The 24,333-nt window shown below is 66.4% G+C and overlaps 5 protein-coding genes across 6 annotated transcripts in view; all 5 read left to right on the top strand.

Moving 5' to 3' along the window:
* Window positions 1–8,578, top strand: part of CHLRE_02g089608v5 (uncharacterized protein) — a 12,686-nt gene extending 4,108 nt beyond the window's left edge. Inside the window, exons 9-23 of the mRNA XM_043059395.1 lie at window positions 62–134; window positions 355–417; window positions 611–740; window positions 1,008–1,131; window positions 1,424–1,612; window positions 1,805–1,940; window positions 2,387–2,470; window positions 2,867–2,984; window positions 3,184–3,350; window positions 3,743–3,829; window positions 4,265–4,378; window positions 4,679–4,761; window positions 5,074–5,182; window positions 5,442–6,778; window positions 7,045–8,578. Of these exons, the coding sequence (XP_042927029.1) occupies window positions 62–134; window positions 355–417; window positions 611–740; window positions 1,008–1,131; window positions 1,424–1,612; window positions 1,805–1,940; window positions 2,387–2,470; window positions 2,867–2,984; window positions 3,184–3,350; window positions 3,743–3,829; window positions 4,265–4,378; window positions 4,679–4,761; window positions 5,074–5,182; window positions 5,442–6,778; window positions 7,045–8,305 (4,075 nt within the window). The 3' untranslated portion in view covers window positions 8,306–8,578. The remainder of the gene's footprint in view (window positions 1–61; window positions 135–354; window positions 418–610; window positions 741–1,007; window positions 1,132–1,423; window positions 1,613–1,804; window positions 1,941–2,386; window positions 2,471–2,866; window positions 2,985–3,183; window positions 3,351–3,742; window positions 3,830–4,264; window positions 4,379–4,678; window positions 4,762–5,073; window positions 5,183–5,441; window positions 6,779–7,044) is intronic.
* Window positions 8,579–8,632: 54 nt separating this feature from the next.
* CHLRE_02g089600v5 (uncharacterized protein) lies at window positions 8,633–11,711 on the top strand. Its single transcript, XM_043059394.1, has 2 exons — window positions 8,633–9,328; window positions 9,628–11,711. Exons 1-2 carry the CDS (start codon window positions 8,667–8,669, stop codon window positions 10,862–10,864), a joined length of 1,899 nt encoding a protein of 632 aa, XP_042927028.1. The 5' UTR covers window positions 8,633–8,666; the 3' UTR covers window positions 10,865–11,711.
* A 51-nt stretch (window positions 11,712–11,762) lies between these two features.
* On the top strand, window positions 11,763–16,225 carry CHLRE_02g089550v5 (uncharacterized protein). Of its 2 annotated transcripts, none has more exons than XM_043059393.1 (7): window positions 11,763–12,258; window positions 12,432–12,565; window positions 12,723–12,814; window positions 13,014–13,237; window positions 13,512–13,580; window positions 13,749–13,880; window positions 14,100–16,225. In XM_043059393.1, exons 1-7 carry the CDS (start codon window positions 12,192–12,194, stop codon window positions 15,524–15,526), a joined length of 2,145 nt encoding a protein of 714 aa, XP_042927027.1. In that variant the 5' UTR covers window positions 11,763–12,191; the 3' UTR covers window positions 15,527–16,225. The 2 variants fall into 2 exon arrangements, with proteins under 2 accessions (XP_042927027.1, XP_042927026.1); XM_043059392.1 differs by having other exon boundaries at window positions 12,099–12,258.
* An 868-nt stretch (window positions 16,226–17,093) lies between these two features.
* On the top strand, window positions 17,094–20,177 carry CHLRE_02g089500v5 (uncharacterized protein). Its single transcript, XM_043059391.1, has 7 exons — window positions 17,094–17,416; window positions 17,583–17,814; window positions 17,990–18,390; window positions 18,536–18,604; window positions 18,756–18,983; window positions 19,132–19,314; window positions 19,456–20,177. The coding sequence occupies exons 1-7, from the start codon at window positions 17,353–17,355 to the stop codon at window positions 19,569–19,571; spliced, it is 1,293 nt and encodes a 430-aa protein (XP_042927025.1). The 5' UTR covers window positions 17,094–17,352; the 3' UTR covers window positions 19,572–20,177.
* Window positions 20,178–20,483: 306 nt separating this feature from the next.
* On the top strand, window positions 20,484–24,079 carry CHLRE_02g089450v5 (uncharacterized protein). Its single transcript, XM_043059390.1, has 8 exons — window positions 20,484–20,742; window positions 20,941–21,071; window positions 21,437–21,534; window positions 21,709–21,935; window positions 22,174–22,446; window positions 22,614–22,709; window positions 23,026–23,076; window positions 23,320–24,079. Exons 1-8 carry the CDS (start codon window positions 20,679–20,681, stop codon window positions 23,520–23,522), a joined length of 1,143 nt encoding a protein of 380 aa, XP_042927024.1. The 5' UTR covers window positions 20,484–20,678; the 3' UTR covers window positions 23,523–24,079.
* Window positions 24,080–24,333: the final 254 nt, after the last annotated feature.

Below are 24,333 nucleotides of genomic sequence, written 5' to 3'. Positions count from 1 at the left end.
TCCCTTCTCGCTTCTCTTCTCTCCCGCCCATTCCTCCCCCTGCTGTCCCCCCCCCTCCCAGCTGTAAGGAGGCGTGCCTGGAGCGCGTGGAGCGAGGCATGACGGCCATGGTGGACGTGCCGGCGCCCGGAGAGGTGCGGGTTTGAGGGGTTGGAGGGAGGGTTTGCGAGGTAAAACAATGGGAGCAAGGTAAGGGCAGGTGGACTTGGCGGCACAGAAAGAGGTGGGTGCGGGTGGGTGCGGGCGTTGTAGGGCGGAGGGGCTTGGGGTGTACGCGGCGCCGCCCCACCTCCACCGCCACCGCCACACCGTTACCTCTACCTCCACCTCACCCACACCTACTGCACTCCACAGGCCGCGGGCGGCGCCGGCCCCACCGACTACCGGCGAATGGCGGCCGACATAGACCTGCTGCTGGTGAGTGTGTGTGTGTGTGTGTGTGTGTGTGTGTGCGACAAGGGAAACAATACACGCAACACAGTGTATGCGACCATTTGTGGTGTGTGTGTGTGTGTGTGTGTGTGTGTGTGCATACGCCTTGTGATTTTGCTGCCAAGCCGGCCCCCAAAAGTAGCCCTTAACCAACCCCAAACCCGCCGCACCCACACAGATGGTGCTGAAGAATCTGGAGAACGCGCTGCACAAGGTGTCGGCTGGCCTGCCGCCGCCGCCCTCGCACGGCGGCGGCGGCGACGGCGGCGGCCTCACGAGGCCCGGCTCCTTCCTGTTCGAGTTCCTGGGTGCGCGGCCGCTGCCTTGGTGTGCTATGTGCTTGGTTGTGTGTGCTTGGTGTGCTTGGTGTGTGCTTGGTGCTTGTGCTACTGAGGCAAAGCGCGGTCATCTTCGGTCCACAGATCAAGATAGCGTGGGCATGTCACACGTGTGCATGCCTGCAGCCCCCAATGCATTCCTCACTCTGCCCCCCAACATCACACACACACACACACACACACACACACAACACGACACACACACACACACACACACACACACACATACACGCACAGGCATGGTGGGCATCACGGCGCACAGCCTGTCCGCCCTGAACGCCACCATCGACTCCGCCTCCGACGTGCTGGCGGCGGCGGAGGTGGAGGCGGGCCGCACCAACGCCAAAGTCTCCACGGTCGCGTGAGTGAGCTGCCCCCGGGGGGATGGGAGCACTTGCCTGTGGAACACCTCCCGTGGCACCCCGAGTGGCCTAATGGCTGCTTGGCTGGTCACAGGCTGCGGCCTCGCTACTGAATATAGCGAGTACAGTTTCCCCCTCCCTCCATTAACCCCCCCCTACTTGCGATATTCAATCGCCCCATTCTCCCCACCTACGGCTACACCCCTTAGTGCATCCTGTACCGCTTCTCCAGCCATCTTTGCAAGTTGCAACCCCCCCCCTTCCACCCCCCCCTCCCCCCATCCCTCTCAGGCTGCAGCACCTGCAGTCCTGCCTCAACCTGGCCTTCTCCACCCTGGAGCCGCTCAGCGACCGGCCGGGGGCGCCGCCCGCGCACCGCGGCTTCCGTGTGCATGTGCACCTGCAGCGCTCCTGGGGCGCCGACAAGCTGCCGGCGCCCACCCTGTCCTACTGGTGCTTCATACCCGGCATGGCCTTCAGGTGGGCGGACAGGGAGAGGGAGAGTGAGGAGAGGGAGAGGGAGAACGAGACAAGGGGAGGCGGGCGTTTGGAACACACTCCTCAGCCCGCCAAACTCATCCTCTCCCTCCCCTTTCGGATGATGATGGGAATTCTTCATTGGGCCCGGGCACATGACACCCCCACCCGCCCCCTCCCCCACCCCCACCCCAGGCGTCTGGCTGCTCTGCGGCTGCGCTCCTTCCTGCTCACCAGTGGCACCCTCAGCCCAATGGACAGCTTCGCGGGCGAGCTGCAGATCCCCTTCCCGGTGCGGCTGGAGAACCCGCACATCATCGCGCCCAGCCAGGTGAGGGGTGGCGGGTGTGTATGTGGGATGGGGCGTGTGTGGGGGTGGGGTGGGGGGCGGGCGGGTTGTAAATACCAGCCCAAAACTAAACAAAACAAAGGGGGATGGGCGGGTGTGTGTGGCGGGGTGTGGCGGGTAAGGGTGGCGGGTGGCTGCTGGGAGGGGGGAGCACCCTGCTGGCAAGGGCGGGCGTGGCGTGTCGTGCCTTTTGTCAGCGCCTCCACCACACCGCCAAGTTGCCCATTCTCCCAGGGAATCCCGTCCGGGGCCGCTCCAACCGCGCCCCTGCCGCCCGACCCCCTGCTGCTGCTGCACCCCGGCCGCGCCCCTCCCCATCCAACTGCCCTGCACGCTCACGCGGTCGCCCCTACTGCCCGTGCTTTACCCCTGCTTCACCCGTGCTTCACCCCTCACCTGCTGCTGCTGCTGCTGCTGCCCCTGTCCAGGTGTGGGTGGGTGTGCTGCCGTTCGGCCCCAGCGGCACCCCCCTCAACTCCACATACGCCTCGCGTGACAGCGTGGCTTACAAGGTAGGCCGTGGACCAAGGCAGCAGCGAGACGCACGTGATGATTGTTGGGTCCCGCCTGCGCCCCCAGGATATCCTACACTGGGTCTCCCATATCGCTGTCTCCTCAACCAGTCATGCCAGGACCCCCCCTCCCACCTGCCACCCCCTCGTCCCATTCCTCCACCGCCTCCTCCCTCCTTACCCTCCACCGCTCCTTCTCCTCTTCCTCCACCACACAGATACGCACACACACACACACACACACACACACACACACGCACGCACACACATACGCACACACACACACACACCGCGTTCTTGTCCGTCCCCTTAGACACACACACCCATCGTGTCGCTCCCCTTGTGCACCCATCTCCCTTCTCCCCACCTCCCCACCTCCCAACCTCCACCTCCCAGGACGAGCTGGGCAACGCGCTGGTGAACGTGGCGCGCACGGTGCCGGACGGGCTGCTGGTGTTCTTCGCCAGCTACGCCGCAATGGACAGCGCCATCAACCACTGGAAGCAAAACGGAGGTGCGCGCCGGGGGTGGGGGCGTGTTTGTGTTAATCATGAGTGTGCCCCCCCCCCCACGCCTGCTATACTGCTGTTCCTGGCTACGCCTCTACTTGCTAAAACATCATTAATGCGACCCCCTAGTTTAGCTTGGTTTGGCTTAGTTTAGGCTGGTATACCGGCATCACAACCCACCCCGCACCTCCCCACCACCACCAGGCGCGGGCGGCGTGGGCAGCACGTGGGAGCGCATCGTGCGGCACAAGGCGCCCGTGGTGGAGCCGCGGGAGAGCGCCGCCTTCGGGGCAGCCATCGAGGAGTTCAGGTCGCGGCTGGACGACACGGCCACACAGGGCGCCGTGTTCTTCGCGGTGTGCCGCGGCAAGGTGTGCGTGTGGGAGGGCGGGGGGCGGGGTTGGGTGGCTTGGGGGAGGGGGCCGGGGGCTGGGGTTTGGGGGCTGGGGGCTGGGAGTTTGGGGGGGGGGGGGAGCGGAGGGTGCAGGGGGTGGCGGGAAGTGGAACGTGTGAGTTGGGGCTGCGTGCGTTTGGCGACGAGGAAGGCGTACGGCGGCGCGTGTGTGTCTCGCGGAAGGCGCCGTCGCCACGTGACGTCCGGCCATGCGAGGACCATCGGCGGCGATTGTTGGGCTCCCAAACTGAACACCCGCTCCACCCGGGCACAAACCTCCGGCTCCCCTCCCCTCCCCTACTCCAACCCCTCCCCCCGCCACCTCCTCCCCCCTGGCCTCTCCTCCCCTCCGCTCCCCGGCCTGCTCAGGTCAGCGAGGGCCTGGACTTCAGCGACCGGGCGGGGCGGGCGGTGGTGGTCACGGGCATCCCCTACGCCGTCAAGAACGACCCCAAGGTGTGGTGGGGGGGGGGGGAGGCAGGTGGTGGCGGTGTGGGGGGGGGGGCAGGTGGGGGACTGGGTCTGGGAGCTGGGAGCTGGGGTGGCGGATGGGTGACTAGGTGGGTGGTTGGCTGGGGGCGGTGGTGGTGGGGTGGGGCCTGGGGGCGCAGCCGATAGGGCGTTGGTGGGTGCTGTCTGAGCCGGTCTGCCACCAGCCGGTGTCCTGCCACTCCTGCCCTGCCTGTCCTCAACCCCATGTGCTGTCTCACGCCCGCGCCGCCACTCTCAACACCCAACCGTCTCCAACCACTCCTCCACTTCCCCCGCCCATCCAATACCACCACCACTCCCACCCCCCCCATTGGACTCGGTTTAGTATGGGCTGGTATTCACAACCCCCCACCACACACCACCCTCATCTCCTCCTGCTGCCCCCCTCCCCCCCGCCAGGTCCGCCTGAAGCGGGACGTGCTTGATGAGGAGGCGCGCGGCGGCGGCTCCGCCTCCTCACTGCTGGGCGAGGGCGTGAGCGGCCTCACCGGGGAGGCCTGGTACACCAACACGGTGAGGGAGAGGGGAAGAGGGAGCGGGAGAGAGGGAGAGGGAGCGGGAGAGGGAGAGAGGGGGAGGGAGAGGGAGAGGGACGCTGCGCGCTGCATGTTGATGCTCAAAAGCACTTGTACAAGTCTTTGTCAACGCTCGCCACCTGCTGCAACCCTCCCCCCCCCCCGCCCCACACACACCGAATGGTGGAAACAACCCCCTTCCTGCCCCCGCTAGTTTGACTTGGTTTGTTAGTTTGGGATGTACAACACCCCAACAACACCCCCCACAACACCCCCCCCCACCCCCCCACACACACAGGCCATGCGCGCCGTGAATCAGGCCATGGGCCGCGTCATCCGCCACCGCTGGGACTACGGAGCCATACTGCTGGCGGACGATAGGTGCGTGGGGGCGGGGGGGGGGAGGCGGGGGGGGCGGACGATAGGGGTGTGTGTGTGCGGGGGGGGGGGGGAGGCGGGGGGGCGGACGACAGGTGGGGCCGGGAGGCGGTGGGGGTGAAACATGACGGGCCTCTCGCCAGCTTGTCTTGGGGCCTTGCCCGTACCACCCGCTCCTCTGACGCCGCCTCCCCGTGTTCACGTGCTGCCTCCCCTTCCTGGCCGCTTCTACCTCATCCCGGCTCTTCACCGCTCCCTCTCCCCGACCCCACCCACCCACCCCATCCTCCCCCCCCCGCCGCCGCCACGCCACAGGTTCAGGAACCCGAACACACAGAAGAACATGAGCCGATGGGTGCGGGAGCACGTCAACGTGTACGAGCACTTTGGCAAGGCGCTGGGGTCGCTCACAAAGTTCTTCAAGGTGTGCGCGAGAGGTCTCACTGCGGGCTGCAATGGGTTGGGCTCTGACATGGAATGAGCAGGGCTTGGCTTGGCTTGGCTTGGCTTGGCTTGGCTTGGCTTGGCTTCGTCGCTCTCGGCTCTTACTGTTTAGGTGCCCAGACGTGCCGAGCCCACTGTGTAGCCAGCGCGTTGCTGCTTCACATCCCTTCCCACATACTCGCCATAAAACAATTCACCTTTAACTTATAACCACACATTATTTCATTCACTTCCCACAGGACAAGCAAGGCTTCCAGGCCCCAGGCAAGTCGCTGCCGGGCCGCGCCACCTCCCTCTCCGCATTCGAGACCGTTGCCGGCGCCGCCGCTACCTCCTCAGCCGCGGCGGCGGCGCTGGCGGGCGCTGGCGGCGGCGGCGGCGGCGGCGGGCGCAGCCTCATGGACAGCGTCCCAGCGGCCATCGACGTCAGCGGCATCGGGGCGCTGGCGGCAAAGGGGCTGGGCGGTGGTGGCGGCAGCAGCAGCAGTAGCGGCGCCGCTGCCGCGGCCAAGGCGGGCGGCGGCGCTAAGAAGCCGGCGGGAGGGCTGCTTGGGCTGCTGAAGTCGGCGCCAGCGGCGGCGGATGCCGGCGCGGTGGATGCACCGGTGGCCATTGGCGGCGGCGGCGGCGCCGCCGCCGCCGCACCTACGGACCCTTTGAACCAGAGCCAGGGGCAGGGGCACGGGCGACACCAGCCGCAGCCGCAGCACCCCCATCAGATGGGTCTGGCGGCGGCTCTGGGTGCTGTTGGCGGCGGCGGCGGCGGCGCCGGCGGCAGCAGCAGCCAGGCTTCACAGGCTGGGGCGCCGCCGGGGCTGCCGCGGCCTTTCTCTGCTGCAGCCGGCGGCGGCGGAGGCGGCAGTAGCTACGGCGGCGGCGCGGCAGTGGGTTTCATGGGGCCGCCGACCTCGCGGCCGGTCAACATGTTGGCATTAGTCAGTGGCAGCGGTGGTGGTGGTGGCGGCGGCGGCGGCGGCAGCGGGCCGGGCTGCAGCGGATTCGGCGGCGGCGGGTTCGCGAGTGGCGGCGGCGGCGGCGGGGGCGGCGAGGTGGTGGTGGGTCCACACCATAGGCTGGCGGAGCACAAGCGGCGCGCGGCGGAGGTCGCGGAGGGGACAGGGCCGGGCTTCGCTAGCTCACAGGGTTTGGATCTGGATTCTACACAGGGGGGAGGTGGCGGCGGCGGGCACCCGGGCCGCACCGCCAGCGGCCTCACCCGGCTGGTGCTGCACCCGGTGCAGCTACAGCCGCCCGCAGCTGCAAGCAACGCGGCTGCTACAGCCGCGGGCGGCGATGGCGGCAGCGGCGCCGCGGCCGCCAGGGACGCGGCGGCCAAGCCCGGGCAGGGCGGCACGGCCGGCGCCGCAGGCAGCGGCGAAGGCGACGCAGCTGCGGCTTCCACGGCCTCGCATGCTGCTACAGCCTCTGGGCCCGCCGGGTCCGGGGCTGGGGACGGCGCTGCTACAGCCGGTGGCGGCGGCGCCAAGGCCGACCCGCGCGCCTTCATGGCCCAGCTCAAGTCCGACCTAAGCGCCGCAGCCTTCAAGTCCTTCCAATGCCTCATGTCCGAATACAAGTGAGCGAGGGGGCAAGCCGTAGCTGCGGCTCAGCGGCGCAGCGGCTCGCGTCCGCCGCAGCCGAATGCGGCGTTGTGGGAGATAGCGGCAGAGGACGCAGTCCCAGAGGACCTAGGCTATCCAGGGCGGGCCTGCAAGCTGAGGGCGCTTGGGCTTTGGGCATGGCCGCGCTTGCGCCGTCTCAGTTGCTAATACGCGCTCGTGCGCATACGCATTTCCATGTCGCCCAACAAGCACGCACGTGCACTTAATCCCCAACGCACAGGACCTCCAAGAACCTGACGGCCTTCGTGGACGGTGCTGTGGCGCTGCTGCGGCCGCCCGCCACCGCGCACCTGCTTCGCGGCGTGGCGGCCTTCATGCCGCGCGACCAGCGCGACTGGTTCGGCCGCGTCACAGAGGTGCACGTGCGCGCCGCGGCGGCGGAAGGCGGCGGCGGCGGCGCTGGTGGAGGCAGCGGAGGTAGTGGAGGCAGCGGGGTAGCGGCGGCGAACGGGAAAGCTGCCGCGTCGGGCGGGGGGCCGGCGGCCCCGCAGGGCAAGGCGGCGGGGGCTGCGGGAGCGGCGGCGGCGCCTGCGGCGCCGGCGGCGGGAAGGGCGCTCGGCAAGCGGCCGGCGCCGTCCGAGGTGGCAGCCGCGGCGTGTGCCGCAGTCAGCCAAGCCAAGCACGGGGCGCCAGCGCCGCAGCAGGCAAAAGCCTCGTCGGGCGCAGCCTTTGCGGCGGGTGCGGGCGCCAGCAACCCTGGCCTCAACGCGCTGCAGATGCGGGCGGCGGCAGGCGCCGCACTGAACGCAGCGCTCGCCAGCGCGCCGGGCGCTGGCGGCGGCGGTAGTGGCGGCGGCGGCGGCGGCAGCGCGGCGGCGGCGCAGCTGCGCGCGGCGCTCGCGGCGCCGCGTTCGAACTCGGGACGGGGCGGCAGCGGAGCTGCAGGGCCGTCCACGTCCACAGCAAGCGGTGGCGGCGGCGGCGGAGCCGCCGGCCCTTCCTCAGGTGGCGGCGGCGGAGCCGCCGGCCCTTCCTCAGGTGGCGGCGGCGGCAGCAACGGCGCGAAGCCGGTGCCCGCACACGCGGCCCGGCACCAACAAATACGGAGCGCGCTGCAGCAGCAACCGCCGGGCCGCGGCGCGGCGGCGGCGCCTGCGCTGCCGGCGGGCCATATCAGCGCCTACGGCAGCGCTCCCGTCACCGGTGCCGCGGGTGCCGGCGGCGGCGGGCCTCAGCCGCCACCTGCCAAGCGCCCCAACCTTGGCCCCTCGCCCGCCTATTCCGCGCCCGGGCCTTCGGGCCCCGCGCCTGCCGGGGCTGCCGGCGGCGGCGGGGGCGGGGGCGGGGTGCTGTCGGCGGCGGCGGCGGCGACGCCGTGCAGCCTGTGCGGGCAGCGGCCCGTGAAGAACGCGCACGAGGGGCCGTGCGGCCACGTAGCGTGCTACAACTGCTGGCTGGTGCAGCTGGCGGTTCACTTCAAGTGCAAGACGTGCGGTCGGGGCATGCGGCAAAAGAACCTCAGCAAGAAGTACTTCATGTGAGGGGCTCGGCGCGGTGCGGCTCGGCTGCTATCGATGATGCATGAAGGATGAAGACGATGCGATGTGAGGGGCCCCCGCGCATGTGACGCCGTCTGCTGGTGTAGGGGCGGGCGTGGCGTTGGTGTTGACTGTGTCCGATGTGGCCGGTTTTTGGGGGGGGGGCGGCGGGGAGGCGGGTGCTGTGGGAAGGGCTGGGTGAGCAGTGGGGCACCGGATCAGGGCAGGTTATGGAGTGGTCGGCTGGCTGATGGGAGCTTCTGTGACGGGAGTGAGCGGAGGCGGCAGTAGCTACGGCGGCAGTAGCTACGGCGGCGGAGCGGCAGTGGGTTTCATGGGGCCGCCGACCTCGCGGCCAGTCAACATGTTGGCATTAGTCAGTGGCAGCGGTGGTGGTGGCGGCGGCGGCGGTGGCGGCAGCGGGCCGGGCAGCAGCGGATTCGGCGGCGGCGGCGGGTTCGCGGGTGGCGGCGGCGGCGGCGGCGGCGGGGGCGGCGAGGTGGTGGTGGGTCCACACCATAGGCTGGCGGAGCACAAGCGGCGCGCAGCAGAGGTCGCGGAGGGGGCGGGGCCGGGCTTCAGTGGCTCACAGGGTTTGGATCTGGATTCTACACAGGGAGGAGGTGGCGGCGGCGGGCACCCGGGCCGCACCGCCAGCGGCCTCACACGGCTGGTGCTGCACCCGGTGCAGCTACAGCCGGCCGCAGCAAGCAGCGCGGCTGCTACAGCGGCGGGCGGCGACGGCGGCAGCGGCGGCGCGGCCGCCAGGGACGCGGCGGCCAAGCCCGGACAGGGCGGCACGGCCGGCACCGCAGGCAGCGGCAACGGCGATGCAACTGCCGCTTCCACGGCGCCGCATGCTGCTACAGCCTCTGGGGTCGGGGCCGGGTCCGGGGCTGGGGATGGTGCTGCTACAGCCGGTGGCGGCGGCGCCAAGGCAGACCCGCGCGCCTTCATGGCCCAGCTCAAGTCCGACCTCAGCGCTGCAGCCTTCAAGTCCTTCCAACGCCTCATGTCCGAATACAAGTGAGCGAGGGGGCAAGCCGTAGCTGCGGCTCAGCGGCGCAGCGGCTCGCCTCCGCTGCAGCCGAATGCGGCGTTGTGGGAGATAGCGGCAGAGGACGCAGTCCCAGAGGACCCAGGCGGCCCAGGGCGGGCCTGCAAGCTGAGGGCGCGTGGGCTTTGGGCATGGCCGCGCTTGCGCCGTCTCAACTACTGCTCCGCGCTCGTGCGCATACACATGCCATGCTATGTCGCTAGACAATGCAATATCGTGTCCGCTCAACAAGCACACACGTGCACTTTATCATTTCCCCCACGCACAGGGCCTCCAAGAACCTGACGGCCTTCGTGGACGGTGCTGTGGCGCTGCTGCGGCCGCCCGCCACCGCGCACCTGCTTCGCGGCGTGGCGGCCTTCATGCCGCGCGACCAGCGCGACTGGTTCGGCCGCGTCACAGAGGTGCACGTGCGCGCCGCGGCGGCGGAAGGCGGCGGCGGCGGCGCTGGTGGAGGCAGCGGAGGTAGTGGAGGCAGCGAGGTAGCGGCGGCGAACGGGAGAGCCGCCGCGTCGGGCGGGGGGCCGGCGGCCCCGCAGGGCAAGGCGGCGGGGGCTGCGGGAGCGGCGGCGGCGCCTGCGGCGCCGGCGGCGGGAAGGGCGCTCGGCAAGCGGCCGGCGCCGTCCGAGGTTGCAGCCGCGGCGTGTGCCGCAGTCAGCCAAGCCAAGCACGGGGCGCCTGCGCCGCAGCAGGCGAAAGCCTCGTCGGGCGCCGCCGCTGCCGCGGGTGCGGGCGCCAGCAACCCTGGCCTCAACACGCTCCAGATGCGGGCGGCGGCAGGCGCCGCACTGAACGCAGCGCTCGCTACCGCGCCGGGCGCTGGCGGCGGCGGCGGCGGCGGCGGCGGCGGCGGCGGCAGCGCGGCGGCGGCGCAGCTGCGCGCGGCGCTCGCGGCGCCGCGTCCGAACTCGGGACGGGGCGGCAGCGGAGCTGCAGGGCCGTCCACGTCCACAGCAAGCGGTGGCGGCGGCGGCGGAGCCGCCGGCCCTTCCTCAGGCGGCGGCGGCGGCGGCAACGGCGCGAAGCCGGTGCCCGCACACGCGGCCCGGCATCAACAAATACGGAGCGCGCTGCAGCAGCAACCGCCGGGCCGCGGCGCGGCGGCGACGCCTGCGCTGCCGGCGGGCCACATCAGCGCCTACGGCAGCGCTCCCGTCACCGGCGCCGCGGGTGCCGGCGGCGGCGGGGGTCAGCCGCCACCAGCCAAGCGCCCCAACCTTGGCCCCTCGCCCGCCTATTCCGCGCCCGGGCCTTCGGGCCCCGCGCTTGCCGGGGCTGCCGGCGGCGGCGGGGGCGGCGGCGGGGGCGGGGTGCTGTCGGCGGCGGCGGCGGCGACGCCGTGCAGCCTGTGCGGGCAGCGGCCCGTGAAGAACGCGCACGAGGGGCCGTGCGGCCACGTGGCGTGCTACAACTGCTGGCTGGTGCAGCTGGCGGTTCACTTCAAGTGCAAGACGTGCGGTCGGGGCATGCGGCAGAAAAACCTCAGCAAGAAGTACTTCATGTGAGGGGCTCGGCGCGGTGCGGCTCGGCTGCTATCGATGATGCTTTAGGGATGAAGACGATGCGACGTGAGGGGCCCCCGCGCATGCGGCGCCGTCTGCTGGCGTAGGGGCGGGCGTGGCGTTGGTGTTGACTGTGTCCGATGTGGCCGGTTTGGAGGAGGCCGGGGAGGCGGGTGCTGTGGGAAGGGCTGGGTGAGCAGTGGGGCACCGGATCAGGCAGGTTGTGGAGTGGTCGGCTGGCTGATGGAAGTGACGGGAGTGAGAAGTAGGCGAGTGTATGCGAGCGCATCGGGGGGCGGGTGATGAGTTGACGGGGGCTAACGGGGGGCACTGTCAGGACGGTGGCATTCTCTGTGGGTTGGTGTGTGGGGTGCGGCAGGGTTACAGCAGGAGGAGGGCACGCGGCTGTGCGGTTGCGCGCACGGTTGCCAGAATTTAGGCAGGCTGCTGGCGGGTGACGGTGTGGCTTTGAAGCGCAGGTGCTCGTGCACATAGCGTAGTGGGCTAGTGGCGCACATTCGTTATTCATGTAGCGTAAGCGTACGCGTGCGATTAAGCTGGTGGGCACGTCCGGGCGCAGTGCTCTTGAAGAGATGGTTGTCGAGTTGGTTGGTTGGTGGGCACGTGTGCTCCCTTGGATCAGCGCCCAAGCGCGTTAAACACCTAATTGCTTCAGAATTGTGTACAAGGAAGCGCATCGCTCGCGGGGGGCCGCGAAAGTGCCCGCGCGAAACACAGATCGGCAGGATTGCTTCTCGCCCTGGTCCATTCCCACGCAGACGGTGTCCAAGCAATACTCCAATAAAGTGGGATGTATATGATAATGTGCCACGTGTAATGCAGGTCACAGGAACAACAGGTAAACAGGTCATGCTCTTTCTGCTTGGCGCCAGAACGCGGCTAAGGACTACTTGCTTGCTGTTTGACACATAATGCCTGCACTGCAGTACGTTGCTCCAAGTTACCGTTGCCTGCTTTCGTCTGAGCCGTGTTGTTGTGGCCCGAACGCATGATAGGCGCGATGCACGGAACGCAGCGACAAGTAAGTCAATAGTTTATTAAAGTATGTTGCAATAGTATACAGGAGTTGCGCTATTGGCAATTCGGGGACATGCATCGGAAGGCGGTTCCACGGAACTTCCCGTAGCGTGCAGAATTACGAATGCCGCTCCATATAAGCCCCTTGGTGCACATTCTCCTGGTGTACAGTGCTACGCCGTCTACATATTAGACGTGCCTTAGTTTAATAGGTCGTGCGGCAGACTTCACTCAACTAGTGTTCGGGCGGTTGACAACTGAAATTGACCGTCTGAGCTGCATCTTCAACAAAATGGTGGCGCGCTCAACACTATATGCAGCCGTGTTGCTGCTGGCGATGGCCAGCGGTTCTTTTGCAGGTGAGCGGCTGACACAGTGCGGCCTTATCGCTGGCGGTCGCGATGCTGGCGGGCGCCGTGTCGAAGTCGCTGCGAGCGAGCACGCTATGACATCATAACGCTACCATCTTGCTGTAATCAACACGATGGCGATGATAAACTAAGCTCATGCGCCTCTCGGTCATGCGTTGCAGCGAGCATCACCTGCACGGGAACCATCTTCACCAAGGCCGGGTTCAGCGGCAACAGCCTCAACATCACACTGACACCGATGAGCGCCTCGGATCAGACCTACCTGGCAAACCTGAAGAACGTCAAGCTGTCGGGGGTGAGTGCTGAGGCGTCGAGCCCTTCCAGCGAGAGCTTTGGCGGGTGCCCTCTGCGTGGAAGCAGGGGAAAGCACCCTCGCGCTGCTCGTAGAAGCAAATTGGCACCCGCGGCCGAACCCCCGGTCACCTTCTCGGCCTCCCCCTCTCCCCTCGCAGGTCCCCGGCCATTCCAACTGGGACGACGTGACCAACTCCGTCGAGCTGACCTGCTCCTGCCTGGGCGGCTCTACCTGCGCCGCCGATTTCAGGTGCGTGGGGCATCACTTGCCGCAACATGCCCCCACATCCCACTGCCCCCACATGCCACAGGGCCGGTTGGGGTAGACAGGGCGGCCCTGGCCCCTCTTCCTCCTCTGACCCGCACGTGCCCACACGCTCCAAAACTCTGTCCCAAACCCGCCAACCAACCCGCCAACCAACCCGCCAACAAACTCTTCCCCCGTACAGCCTGATCGTCATGCGCCTGTGGGCCGAGGACGCTGCCAGCGGCCGCGGCGGCGGCCCCTCCTACAACGTCACCTGCAGCAACGTCACCGCCGACGGCATGAGCTGCGGCAGCGCCCTGAGCGTCATGAAGGGCGGCTGGGTCGGTCGCACCTCGGCCGTGGCCATCCTGTACAACAACACTGACTTCACCCTGCCCAAGCCCCGGCCCAAGAGCCCTGCGCACAGTGAGTCATCCCATGCGGCCGCGGCCGCTTAGGGCACTGGCTGGTGGGGAGGGGGGGCTGGGGGCGTGTGTGGGACTGTGGATGCGGGTGCGGGTGCGGGACTGCGGGTGATGGCGTGAAACAGTGGGCGTTGGGAGGTCGGGCTGGCGGAATGAGGGGAGGATCCAGGAGGATCCAGGAGGATCGCTACGGTATCTACTGTGTTCGTTCCACCTGGGTCGCTGCTCACATGTACCTGTGCGCCTGCCTGCCGTGCTGCAACTGACTGCTGCAGAGTCGCCCAAGCCCTCCCACCCCAAGAACCCCAAGCCCAAGCCCTCGCCCAAGCCCGACCCCAAGCCCGGTGAGACCGACACAGCAAACTAACACGCCGAGCACCCTGCCTTGTACACGCACGCACACCTTCACAGAGCTGCCGCCTGCCTGCCACCCCATGCCTACCGCACACCATCTGACCATACATCTGACCCCATGTATGAACGCCCCGTCCCGCCGTACTGTGTGCGCGCAGCTGCCAAGCACCCCGAGACCAAGCCCAGCACCACCCCCGCCCCCGTCCCCACCCCGGTGCCCACGCCCGCCGCCGTCCCCAGCCCTGACCCCACCCCCGCCGGCCGCCACCTGCTCTCCAGGAAGGGCCATGGTGAGTTCCACGGCATCGTGTGTGTCTCCGGGCAATCTGATCTGGGTGGAATGACTTCTGTTTAGCAACAGAGCTACACAGTGAGAGCTACAATACCGCAGTAGCGTCAGGCAAAGCAAGCAAAGCCGCCATGCCCGCACGCGCTTTACCTAGGTGCACAGCAAGTTGGGTCACGAAAAGCTCCTGACCTCTTTCATAACACCTCTTGCTTGCGCGCAGGCTCTGACGCTGCCTCCTCCCCTGAGATGCCTGAGTCCGGCGACATGCCTGAGTCATCTGCGGAGGCCCCCGAGTCCGGCGACATGCCTGAGTCCGCGGAGGCCCCCGAGTCCGGCGACATGCCTGAGTCCGCGGAGGCCCCCGAGTCCGGCGACATGCCTGAGTCTGCGGAGGCCCCCGAGTCCGGCGACATGCCTGAGTCTGCGGAGGCCCCCGAGTCCGGCGACATGCCTGAGTCTGCGGAGGCCCCCGAGTCCGGCGACATGCCTGAGTCCGCGGAGGCCCCCGAGTCCGGCGACATGCCTGAGTCTGCGGAGGCCCCCGAGTCCGGCGACATGCCTGAGTCTGCGGAGGCCCCCGAGTCCGGCGATATGCCTGAGAGCTCGCCTCAGCCTGCGGAGATGCCTGAGGGTGCGGACGCCCCTGCGACCATGGAGGGACCAGATGGCCAGGAGCCAGCTAGCATGTCCACTCCCAACCCCGCGCCCACCCCTGAGATGAAGAAGGGTGGCAAGGGCCCTGTGGCCGGCCACCACCACCCCGCCCACCACCCCGTCCCCCAGCCCAAGGCCCACCATCCCACCGGCCACCACTCGTCCGGCCCCGAGCCGATGCCCGCCGGCCACCACCGCAGCCTCCTCGGCAAGAATAAGCACCACAAGGCCGGCCCCTCGACTGGCGCCAGCCCCGCCCCCGCCCACCACCCCAAGGCCCACCACCCCGCCACCCACCCTTCGCCTGCTCCCGAGCCGATGCCCGCCGGCCACCACCGCAGCCTCCTCGGCAAGAATAAGCACCACAAGGCCGGCCCCTCGACTGGCGCCAGCCCCACACCCGCCCACCACCCCAAGGCCCACCACCCCGCCACCCACCCTTCGCCTGCTCCCGAGCCGACGCCCGCCGGCCACCACCGCAGCCTCCTCGGCAAGAAGAAGCACCACAAGGCCGGCCCCTCGACTGGCGTCAGCCCCGCCCCCGCTCACCACCCCAAGGCCCACCACCCCGCCACCCACCCTTCGCCTGCCCCCGAGCCGATGCCCGCCGGCCACCACCGCAGCCTCCTCGGCAAGAAGAAGCACCACAAGGCCGGCCCCTCGACTGGCGCCAGCCCCGCCCCCGCCCACCACCCCAAGGCCCACCACCCCGCCACCCACCCTTCGCCTGCTCCCGAGCCGATGCCCGCCGGCCACCACCGCAGCCTCCTCGGCAAGAAGAAGCACCACAAGGCCGGCCCCTCTACTGGCGCCAGCCCCGCCCCCGCTCACCACCCCAAGGCCCACCACTCCGCCACCCACCCTTCGCCTGCCCCCGAGCCGACGCCCGCCGGCCACCACCGCAGCCTCCTCGGCAAGAAGAAGCACGGCGGCAAGGGCCACAAGCACAAGCACTCGCCGTCGCCTGCTCCTGCACCTTCCCCGGCGCCGTAAAACGTCATCACCGGGCATCTTTGCGGAGCCTTTAGCGTTGCTTCCATTGTCCGGACTAGCTCCTGCTTACGATGCTGGATCTGTTTGCGGCACGTACGCCTTATGTGTGCGTAGCACGGGAATACGTACCTGTGTGTACATAACGACATAGTATGTACTGAGGAGGAGGAGGCATGACGACGGCGGCGGCATGACATCTATCGACTGAGTATGACTGCAGCGGAACCGCGCGCGCGGTGTTTGACATTAGCGCCGCGCGCTGTGCGCGATTGTACTACTGCTGATGATCGAACACAACATGCATGATGGATGGGAGCGTGCGCTTAATGTGGGTTTAGTGGACCCAACCCGGATTAATTCAAAATGAATTTAGGCAGGTATGCATGCACATCTGCTGGCCGGACGTTTAATTGGCGCAGGTTGCAGGATTGCTATGAACTGCCGCGGCCTCCTTTTTGCGATGTCAGGGCCTGGCGTGAAACGAAGTACGGATGTAGAATAGCGCGCTCAGCAGGCACGCACCTGGGGACTGCCGCGGAGTGGATTCGTATCAACGCTGAAGCAGCGCTTGCGTGCGCATGGCAGCAGCAGTAATGCAGGGAGGACACGGTGGAAACGATGGAACTTGGAAAGAAAAACTTGCGTGTGTAGCCGTAAGCACTGCGGCTTTTACCCTGTTGCATGTAACACATTCATGTATGTCTGTGACACCCCGCCCTCATCAGGCCCTCGTGCCCCCAGCAACTCCATCCAACCGCCCGAAGCGGCAGAGGCAGTGCGCCAGCAGTGGGGCGCAGCCGTACGTTGATTATGGTGCACACAGGGAGCAAAGCTATCCGCTTGGCGCTTGCAATGAAGCCCACCCCGATCTATTCCCCATGAAATGAGTGAGCGAGCGTGTCGGCGGGTGGGAAGCAAGGACTGCTGGGGACTCCTGTGATCGGCGGGCAGCCGGAGCCTGCTGGCTGGGTGCGTGGCTGGACAGCCTTGGGGACATACAGCGCGCACCTCTTGCCGTATGTACGCAGATAAGATCTTTGCAACGCAGGATTGATACGGTATCCTGTGCAGCGCGGGCTCAACAGCATGTGCGTGCAGTGCGGGCTGCGGCGGGCGGGGTCCTAGCCGATTGTGTACCGTACATTTGCGGTTGCAACTCCTCCATTTGCTCCTCTCCTGGGAAGAAGGGCAACGGGTCACGCAAAGGGACGGTTGGCTGGCCAGGTAGGGTTGCGAGGGTCCTACCCTCGGCGGGCGGGGATCCTGCAGCATGACATGGCACGAAACCCCCGAACAAATAAGGATACCACAGTTCCCCCCCGCTTCATCACACGCCCAGCCGCCTCCTCGCTTGGACTGCTTGCCGTTGGGAGCTGTCCCACTCCGGCTCCACAAAAAGGAGCAACATCTCCATGCTAGCCTCCCTTTTCAGCGCTGGTGAGCGCTGCAGCGGCGACGGCGGGCGAATGGTGTGACCTGCCGGAGTGAGACGGGTGAACGCCTCACAGGCTGCGCTCGTAAATGACCATTATAAATATAGCACTGTATACTTTATGTTACAGCCTTTAACTTTGCTCATTTTATTGCAACGGGTGGCCCGGCAGACGCCACCACGAATCGACCCCGTAGCAGTCCGACGCGTCTGCGAACGGCCGGTGCTACTTAAGCCGCTCCGCCGGGCTAAATTACGTATACAAAGGCGAGCCGCCTTACACACTTGACGGCCCTGCCATAGAAGCCCAAATCGAGCGGCCCTATTCTAGAACTTCCTATTACTTGACATCGGAAACTCGGTCCCACCTTCCCTACCTCCATACATCGCCATCATGGCGCGCACAATAGCATACACAGCACTTGTGCTGCTGGCCATGGCTAGCGGCACCCTTGCTGGTGAGCTCGCTGTAGTGGGATGGCGGCAAGGACGCGCTGTCTGACCGGCCGCACCGCGCCGGCATAGCTATGCTAAAGGCAATAATGATCTTGCAAACCCTGCAGCACCATTCCCGATCTGACGCATGAAGCAAAACCACGCTACCCCCGCTGCACATTCTCACAGCTGGCATCACCTGCACGGGGACCATTTTTGTCAAGCCGAACTACAGCGGCAACAGCCTCGACCTCACGCTGACGCCTACGGGCGATGTTGACAAGGCGCTTCTGTGGGACCTGAAGGACGTGCCCTCGGGCGTCCCCGGCAAGCCCACCTGGGACGACCTTGCCAACTCCCTGAAGCTTTCCTGCACCTGCCTCGATGGCGCGGACGCCTCCACCTGCGCCGCTGACTTCGGGTGCGTGGCGGACGCAGCATGACGTACAATGGGACTGCTCCTTGTATGCACATGCTTGCCCGCCCACCCCCATCCCCCTCCATGTACATTTGCACGCCTCTAATTGCGCTGACCCCCTGCATGACGTACGTCCTGCGCATGCATCCGCCTCTCCCCTCCCCCTCCCACCCCACAGCAAGATCATCCTGCGCGTGTGGGCCCAGCCCGGCTCCCGCGGCCAGGGCGGCGGCGACTCCCTGAACGTGACCTGCGCCGCCTCCGCCGACGGCATGAGCTGCGCCGGCGCCCTGAGCACCATGCCCACCGGTTGGGGCTCCCGCCTCTCGGCCGTGGCCATCCTGTACAACAACCCCGAGTACACTCTGTCCAAGAACAAGCCCAAGAGCCCCGCCCCCGCCGGCGCGCCCAAGCCGACGCCCGCTCCCGTGACTGAGAAGAGCCCCGCCCCCAAGCCCGCGCCGTCGCCTGAGGCCGGCAAGAGCCCCAAGCCCGCGCCGTCGCCCGAGGCCGGCAAGAGCCCCAAGCCCGCCCCCTCGCCCAAGCACAAGCCCACCAAGGGCAAGAGCCCCAAGCCTGGTGAGTGCCGGCATTTCCCTCCGTCACTCCTGTTGCCTGCAACCCTACAGTCATGAATCGAAGCCATGAGCACGGCCCAACTGTCTTGTAAAGGGATCGTGCGCAACCGAAACGGCATCACGTGTGTGCAACCATCCGTTCGCAGGCCCCGCAAAGAAGTCGCCCAAGCCCAGCCCCGCCGGCTCTGGGCGCCGGCTGCTCGCCAAGGCTGGAGGTGCGTGGCCGCCCGGGCTTTGCGGTGTGTGTGTACGGGTGTGCACATGCGGAGTCAACAACACGCACCTGAGGCTTGGCAGCATTAGCAGGCTTTCCTGACGCTCTGCGCCGCTTCCCGCCTGTTTGCTGTGCTGCCCCTGACTGCGCAGGCCCCGCTGCTGGCCCCACGCCCGAGACCCCTACTGCCTCCCCCGACATCAAGGAGAAGGGTGCCAAGAGCCCTAAGCCCTCGACCCAGGAGACCCCCACCCCTTCCCCTGAGACGACCAAAGGTGCCAAGCCGACCCACAAGCCCGCTAAGAAGCCCACCCACAAGCCCGCTACCAAGCCCACCAAGCCCGGCCACCACGGCCGCAGCCTGCTGGGGAAACATGCTGGTGAGCAGCTGGAGGAAGCAGCGCGGGATGTATGAGAAAGCAGCAACACGCTTCAGGCGCCCCTGCCGTGTGTGCGCCTGCTGAACTCTGGATCACAAAGCGTGCCTAACGGCTCCCCCCCTTCCCCTGACCGTTTCTGACAACGCAGCCGGCCCTGCCAAGCACCCCAAGCCCGCCACCAAGCCCCACAAGCCCACCAAGAAGCCCGCCACCAAGCCCGCGACCATGCCCGCTGCCGGCCCCGTGCCTGCCGGCCCCATGCCCGCCGGCCCCGTGCCGTCGCCCGCCAAGCACCACGGCCGCAGCCTGCTCAAGGCGAAGCACACGCCTGGTGAGTTTCACAGTTCTGCAGGGTGTTCCTCAAGCCCGTTGAATTGTGTAGCGCGCGACGTGCACTACTGAATCGTAGCATGTTGACGCCCTGCGTGCTGCCGTACTGAAGCCGCTGCCACCCAACTGCACCCACCTGCAGCTGCCGGCCCCTCCCCCGCTGGCGCGCCCCAGAAGCACACGGGTGGCAAGAAGGGCGGCAAGAAGGGCGGCAAGAAGGGCGGCAAGCCCGCTCCCGCTCCTAGCCCCAAGGCTTAAGTGCGCAGCCACTGAGCCGCCGCCAGCTGTCCATAGACTGCTGATAATAGACCGGGACTGCCTCAACCTCTTGGGCTAGACCAACACGGCGACGTGTATGGCCTGGTTTGGGTTGGAGCATAGACGCGCGATTGGAACTGCGAACTGTGCGTTGCAAGGTGCATACATGGCAGCATGGGTGGTGGACACGTGGGGGTTTCTGCTGATGGGCGTGCGATGTGTCCGAACTGATGTCAGGATGAAGTAAGTAAGGGGACACAACCGTGCGGCTGCTGATGATCTGCTGGGGGCGGCATGATTAACACGTCACATTGATCTGTCGCTCTCAGGATAGATTGTTCATAGCTAGATGCTTCCGGTGAACACATAAGACGACGTTAGAAGTCCTTATATATTGACCCCACCGATAGACATGTGGTGGGGCCTAGGTGTTGCCTTGGGTGGTGCCCAAAGCACGAGGTGCACGCGCTGGAAATGGTGTGTGGCTGAAGGGAGGATTCAAGCGCATGGAGGGAGGACGACTTCTGTCGGGCAGGTGCCGGGCTCCTTCATGACGGGCTCCTTCATTAGCAAAGGAGCCAATCCTGTTTGTAACCCAGATCCAGGACGTGCGTGCCGCATCACCCCATGGCAGGTTGGGTGCGGTGATGATGCTGAGTGTGGTAGTGGTACGGTTACACGGTCGCATTCGAGTGCAAGCAAGTAGGGTCGCAGTATCGGCGATACAGTAGATGGCGACATGGACGGGGACTGCAGTGACATTAGGTTGTTCTTGTCTTGCGCGCGCGGGAAGCAGGGGAGGCGGGATGTGAGCCCCGACGGGTTGGGTCGAGAGGCACGCCCCGCCCGCCACCGAGTCTCCTCGACGTAATCTCCAAGAACACGAATTCGGGCAGCTCAAATGGTCAATATGATAAGCAATCGCATATTTTACGCATAATGCCCAATCCTTTGGAAAATGGCGGATTTGATGACTGAGCGCATGGCCGGCTCCGTTACGGAACTACAAAGACGCATCAAAGACATAGCCCATAGTACTAGACACTTACGCAAGTCCACACGGGTACTAATAGGTGTCTCCTCGGGCGACGTAAGACGTCCCACACAATGCAGTTGCACGCGCTCACCGCAGCGCTGCTGCTGGCGCTCGTCGCGGGAGCTTCGGCATCTGGCAAGTGTTAATCTTGTGACAGAAGCTCGTTTGCGAACCCCACTGCAAGCTGCTTCCTGGCTTAGTAGTTCCCGGCTCACCAGTTCTCGCTTTCCTTTTGAGAAACGCCGTGCTTACAGCTGTACCCATGTTGCAAAATCTGAGTACTGGTTGACACTGTACGCAACTCGCTACACTGAACTCCCTTGTGCACTGTAGCTGACATCACCTGCACGGGGACCATCTTCGTCAAGTCGGGCTACAGCGGTGCCAGCTATGACATCACGCTGACGCCGCAGGGCGACTCGGACCGGTCATACGTGTGGGACCTCAAGGACGTGCCCTCGGGGGTGAGTGCGACGCATCGCCGGTGGGGGGTCGGGGGAAGAGGCATCCGCGGGCGTCCGTGCACGGGCGTGTCTAGCGGCGTGGTGCTGTGTGAGTGGCCAGCAGCGGTGGCCGCAGTTGCAGGCCGCAACCAGCGTAGTAGCTTACACTGCAGATGCCTGCGTATGGAGCGGCAGGTGCAAGCGGAAGAACCTGCGTACAGCCCCCATGTACGCCTTCAGTTCTGCGTTCGCCCGTAGCCTAGGGGCCACTGCCGTGTCCTGACCTTGCAAATGGAGACTGGGAGCAACCCGCGACGCGCCGCTCTCAGACGACCACCGTCTTCACCACCCCCTCTCTGCCTCCCCCCCCCTGCGGCCCCAAGCAGGTTCCCGGCAAGCCCACCTGGGATGACCTGGCCAACTCACTCAAGCTGTCCTGCACCTGCCTGGACGACAGCACCGCCTCCTGCGCCGCCGACTATGAGTGAGTGCGAGCCTACCTGCGAGGCGGCGGGCGCAACAACATGACGTGGCGTCTGACCCGGCCGTGCTCGGGCACATGTCTCCTCGCGATACATCAAGCCTGTCGAAAGCCCCCACCTTGCAGTCAACGGCTTCCGTTTACACTTCGCACATCCCCCCCTTTTTACGCGCGCAGGAAGATCATCATGCGCGTGTGGGCTGAGCCCGGGTCGCGCGGCAACGGAGGCGGCGTCTCCGTCAACGTCACCTGCGCCGCCTCCGCCGACGGCACGAGCTGCGCTGGCGCCCTGAGCCCCATGCCCGCCGGCTGGGGCTCCCGCCTCTCGGCCGTGGCCCTCCTGTACAACGACCCCCAATTCCGGCTGCCCAAGTCGCGACCGAAGACGCCCACCACGCCCGCAGGTGACAAGGGGGTATGTGTAGACTCAACGCATGCACTACCAGTACGGGAGGCACCTGCTGCGAGTCGGGCTGGGTAGCCGGCCCGGACCTGCCGTGACACGCATGACACGCACACGGGTGCATGCACACGCACGACACGCAGGCACATGCCCTCGCTCTCGATGGTTGGGCTTCTCAATAAAGATGGGACCTATCGTACTGGTTAGGCTCGGCCACTAACCCCTTCCCCGGTTCGCAGGCGCGCCCAAGCCCTCTCCCTCTCCGGAGTCCGACAACGAGGAACACAGCCCCTCACCCAAGCCCTCCCCCTCGCCCAAGCCCTCCCCCTCCCCCTCGCCCAAGCCGAGCCCCTCCCCAGAGCCCAGCCCCTCGCCCAAGCCCAGCCCCTCGCCCCGCCCTAGCCCCTCGCCCGAATCTGGCGATGACAACGGCGAGGATCCCAGCAGTCCCTCCCCAGAGCCCAGCCCTTCGCCCAAGCCCAGCCCCTCGCCCAAGCCCTCGCCCAAGCCTTGTAAGCTTAAGTAGCGCGCCCACGTGCGGCATGGTTGCCCCCGGCTGTCCGTTTACCTGAGGCCCTTCTTTGACCGGGGCGGCTCGCAATGCAATATCTCTTGCTTCCTACCGTGTACCTGGCGTTTCCTTCCTGCCTACATGTCTTCCCCCTCGCGCGCCCCGCAGCCCCTGGCGGCAAGAAGAAGCCCGGAAAGAAGCCCGGGAAGAAGCCCGGAAAGAAGCCCAGCGGCAAGCCTGGTCGCCACCTGCTCGCGGAGACGGGTAAGCAAGCTAGGGATCGCGGATGGAAGGGAAGCCCGGTCTCTCCCCTGCTCGCGGGTATCTATTTGGTGGACCGCGTCCGGGGCAAATAATATAAATGTGGAGTGCTGTGTGTTGTGCCCGGTCTGCCTACACTTGCGGTTGGCACCGTGTGCATGGCGTTTGCGCGGCTGTGAGTCCTGTGAAGACCACGGCGTGTAGCAGCCCCCGTCCGGCCGTGTAAGACCGTGCTGAGCACCTGATGCTTAGCCACACCACCCTGCTTCCCATCCCTGCACTCACTCTCTTCTGTACCGCTTCTGCCTCACCGCATCAGGCTCGACCACCCAGACCCGCCATGCTGGCCGCGCCTCTGCTGCGTCCACCGGTGCGTGTGGGGATGGGGTTGATGGCGGCTCCCTTGCTTGGCTTGTGGGTGTGTGGGTGTGGTTATGTCGGTAACCATCGGGCAGCCAGGGAACCCAGTGCCGCATGCAGGGCTGGACCGCCCCGATTGTGGAGTGTCAACTTGGGTGCGCTGCAGTGTCTTCAGTACTCCAGTGCCCCAGCCTGTCGTACATCGTGTGCCCTGACTGCCCTCGCTTTTGCTGTCCTACCGGTATGTTTGCAGATCCCGCCGCGACCCGTGGCAGCAAGAACGGCGGTGCGGGCGGCAAGAGGGGCGGTGGTGCCGGTGGCAAGAAGGGCGGTGCCGGTGGCAAGTCCACTGGGGGCAAGCGGGGCGGCAACAAGGGCGGCAACAAGCCGGCTGGCAGCGGCGGCGCTGGTGGCCGCAAGCGCGTTGGCAGCAAGCGCACCTCGCCTGCTCCGTAAAGGCGCATCGGAGCAATCGTGGAGTAGCCAGTCAGGACGATGCCGTACATGTGTTGCCCCGCTGAGTATGTATTAGCGCGCGTGAAGTCTATCGTGTGCATTCATCCTCTGCAATCAATGTGACATCTGTGACATCACTGTCACGGTTTACCGGAGCCCAACCGGAAGGTTGGGCGTGTGGTTGGAGTTGACGGGCTGGGTCACAGCGCGGCGCGCGGCTTCGTAATCACGCGTGCGCGCTTTGATGGGCTTCATTTGGATTCAACCCGTTTTTGGTGACTGCTGTTGTGGTTATTTTTATCAACGTACGCTACAGTAACCGGGTTGAGACCTGCACCTGACAGTGCTGGCTGGGGCGGTCTCGAAGCAAGCAAGTGGAAGTGGCGGTGACAAGGCACGGAAGCAGCAAGCATGCGTATGGTGTAGACCCGCAGCCCGCAGGGTCGGCGTCGCGGCTTGTACCCCAGTGTTACCGGTGCTTCTTATGATGCCTGCGGCGCGTGCGCCCGGTGCGCCAACTGCTGTGGCGCTCAGCACCATCATGAACCCCTGGCATGTCCACGGCTTTGGAGCGTGAGGAATGCGCGTCAGCAAACTTCCAGCCAGCCAGCAACTCGTCGGTACAGTAACTCCGGCGTTAGCCCAGCCGCGCACTCTTGCCCTGCCTCTGCCAACTGTTTGCCATTTGTTGGGTATGGGAATTAGCTGCGCCCTAAGGGACTTTGCCAACCTGCCTTGCCACTGTCCCATCACACACCCCTGGCATGTCCACGGGTGTCGTCCGACATGTAAACTCTATGCGCTAAGCGGC

This window comes from Chlamydomonas reinhardtii, chromosome 2 (genome assembly GCF_000002595.2).
Source record: "Chlamydomonas reinhardtii strain CC-503 cw92 mt+ chromosome 2, whole genome shotgun sequence".
In the NCBI taxonomy this organism is placed as follows: Eukaryota; Viridiplantae; Chlorophyta; class Chlorophyceae; order Chlamydomonadales; family Chlamydomonadaceae; genus Chlamydomonas; species Chlamydomonas reinhardtii.
Note: the sequence above shows the minus strand (reverse complement) of the source record. Positions and strands in the feature narration are given on the sequence as shown.

Coding starts and splice junctions, on each gene's coding strand:
- CHLRE_02g089550v5 (XM_043059393.1), top strand. CDS start 12,192: ATGGTGGCGCGCTCAACACTATATGCAGCCGTGTTGCTGCTGGCGATG. Junction 12,815..13,013: donor ACCTGCGCCGCCGATTTCAG/GTGCGTGGGGCA, acceptor TCCCCCGTACAG/CCTGATCGTCATGCGCCTGT. Junction 13,881..14,099: donor GCTCTCCAGGAAGGGCCATG/GTGAGTTCCACG, acceptor GCTTGCGCGCAG/GCTCTGACGCTGCCTCCTCC.
- CHLRE_02g089500v5 (XM_043059391.1), top strand. CDS start 17,353: ATGGCGCGCACAATAGCATACACAGCACTTGTGCTGCTGGCCATGGCT. Junction 18,391..18,535: donor GGGCAAGAGCCCCAAGCCTG/GTGAGTGCCGGC, acceptor ATCCGTTCGCAG/GCCCCGCAAAGAAGTCGCCC. Junction 18,984..19,131: donor CCTGCTGGGGAAACATGCTG/GTGAGCAGCTGG, acceptor CTGACAACGCAG/CCGGCCCTGCCAAGCACCCC.
- CHLRE_02g089450v5 (XM_043059390.1), top strand. CDS start 20,679: ATGCAGTTGCACGCGCTCACCGCAGCGCTGCTGCTGGCGCTCGTCGCG. Junction 21,936..22,173: donor GACGCCCACCACGCCCGCAG/GTGACAAGGGGG, acceptor CCCGGTTCGCAG/GCGCGCCCAAGCCCTCTCCC. Junction 23,077..23,319: donor CGCCTCTGCTGCGTCCACCG/GTGCGTGTGGGG, acceptor GTATGTTTGCAG/ATCCCGCCGCGACCCGTGGC.
- CHLRE_02g089600v5 (XM_043059394.1), top strand. CDS start 8,667: ATGTTGGCATTAGTCAGTGGCAGCGGTGGTGGTGGCGGCGGCGGCGGT. Junction 9,329..9,627: donor CGCCTCATGTCCGAATACAA/GTGAGCGAGGGG, acceptor CCCCACGCACAG/GGCCTCCAAGAACCTGACGG.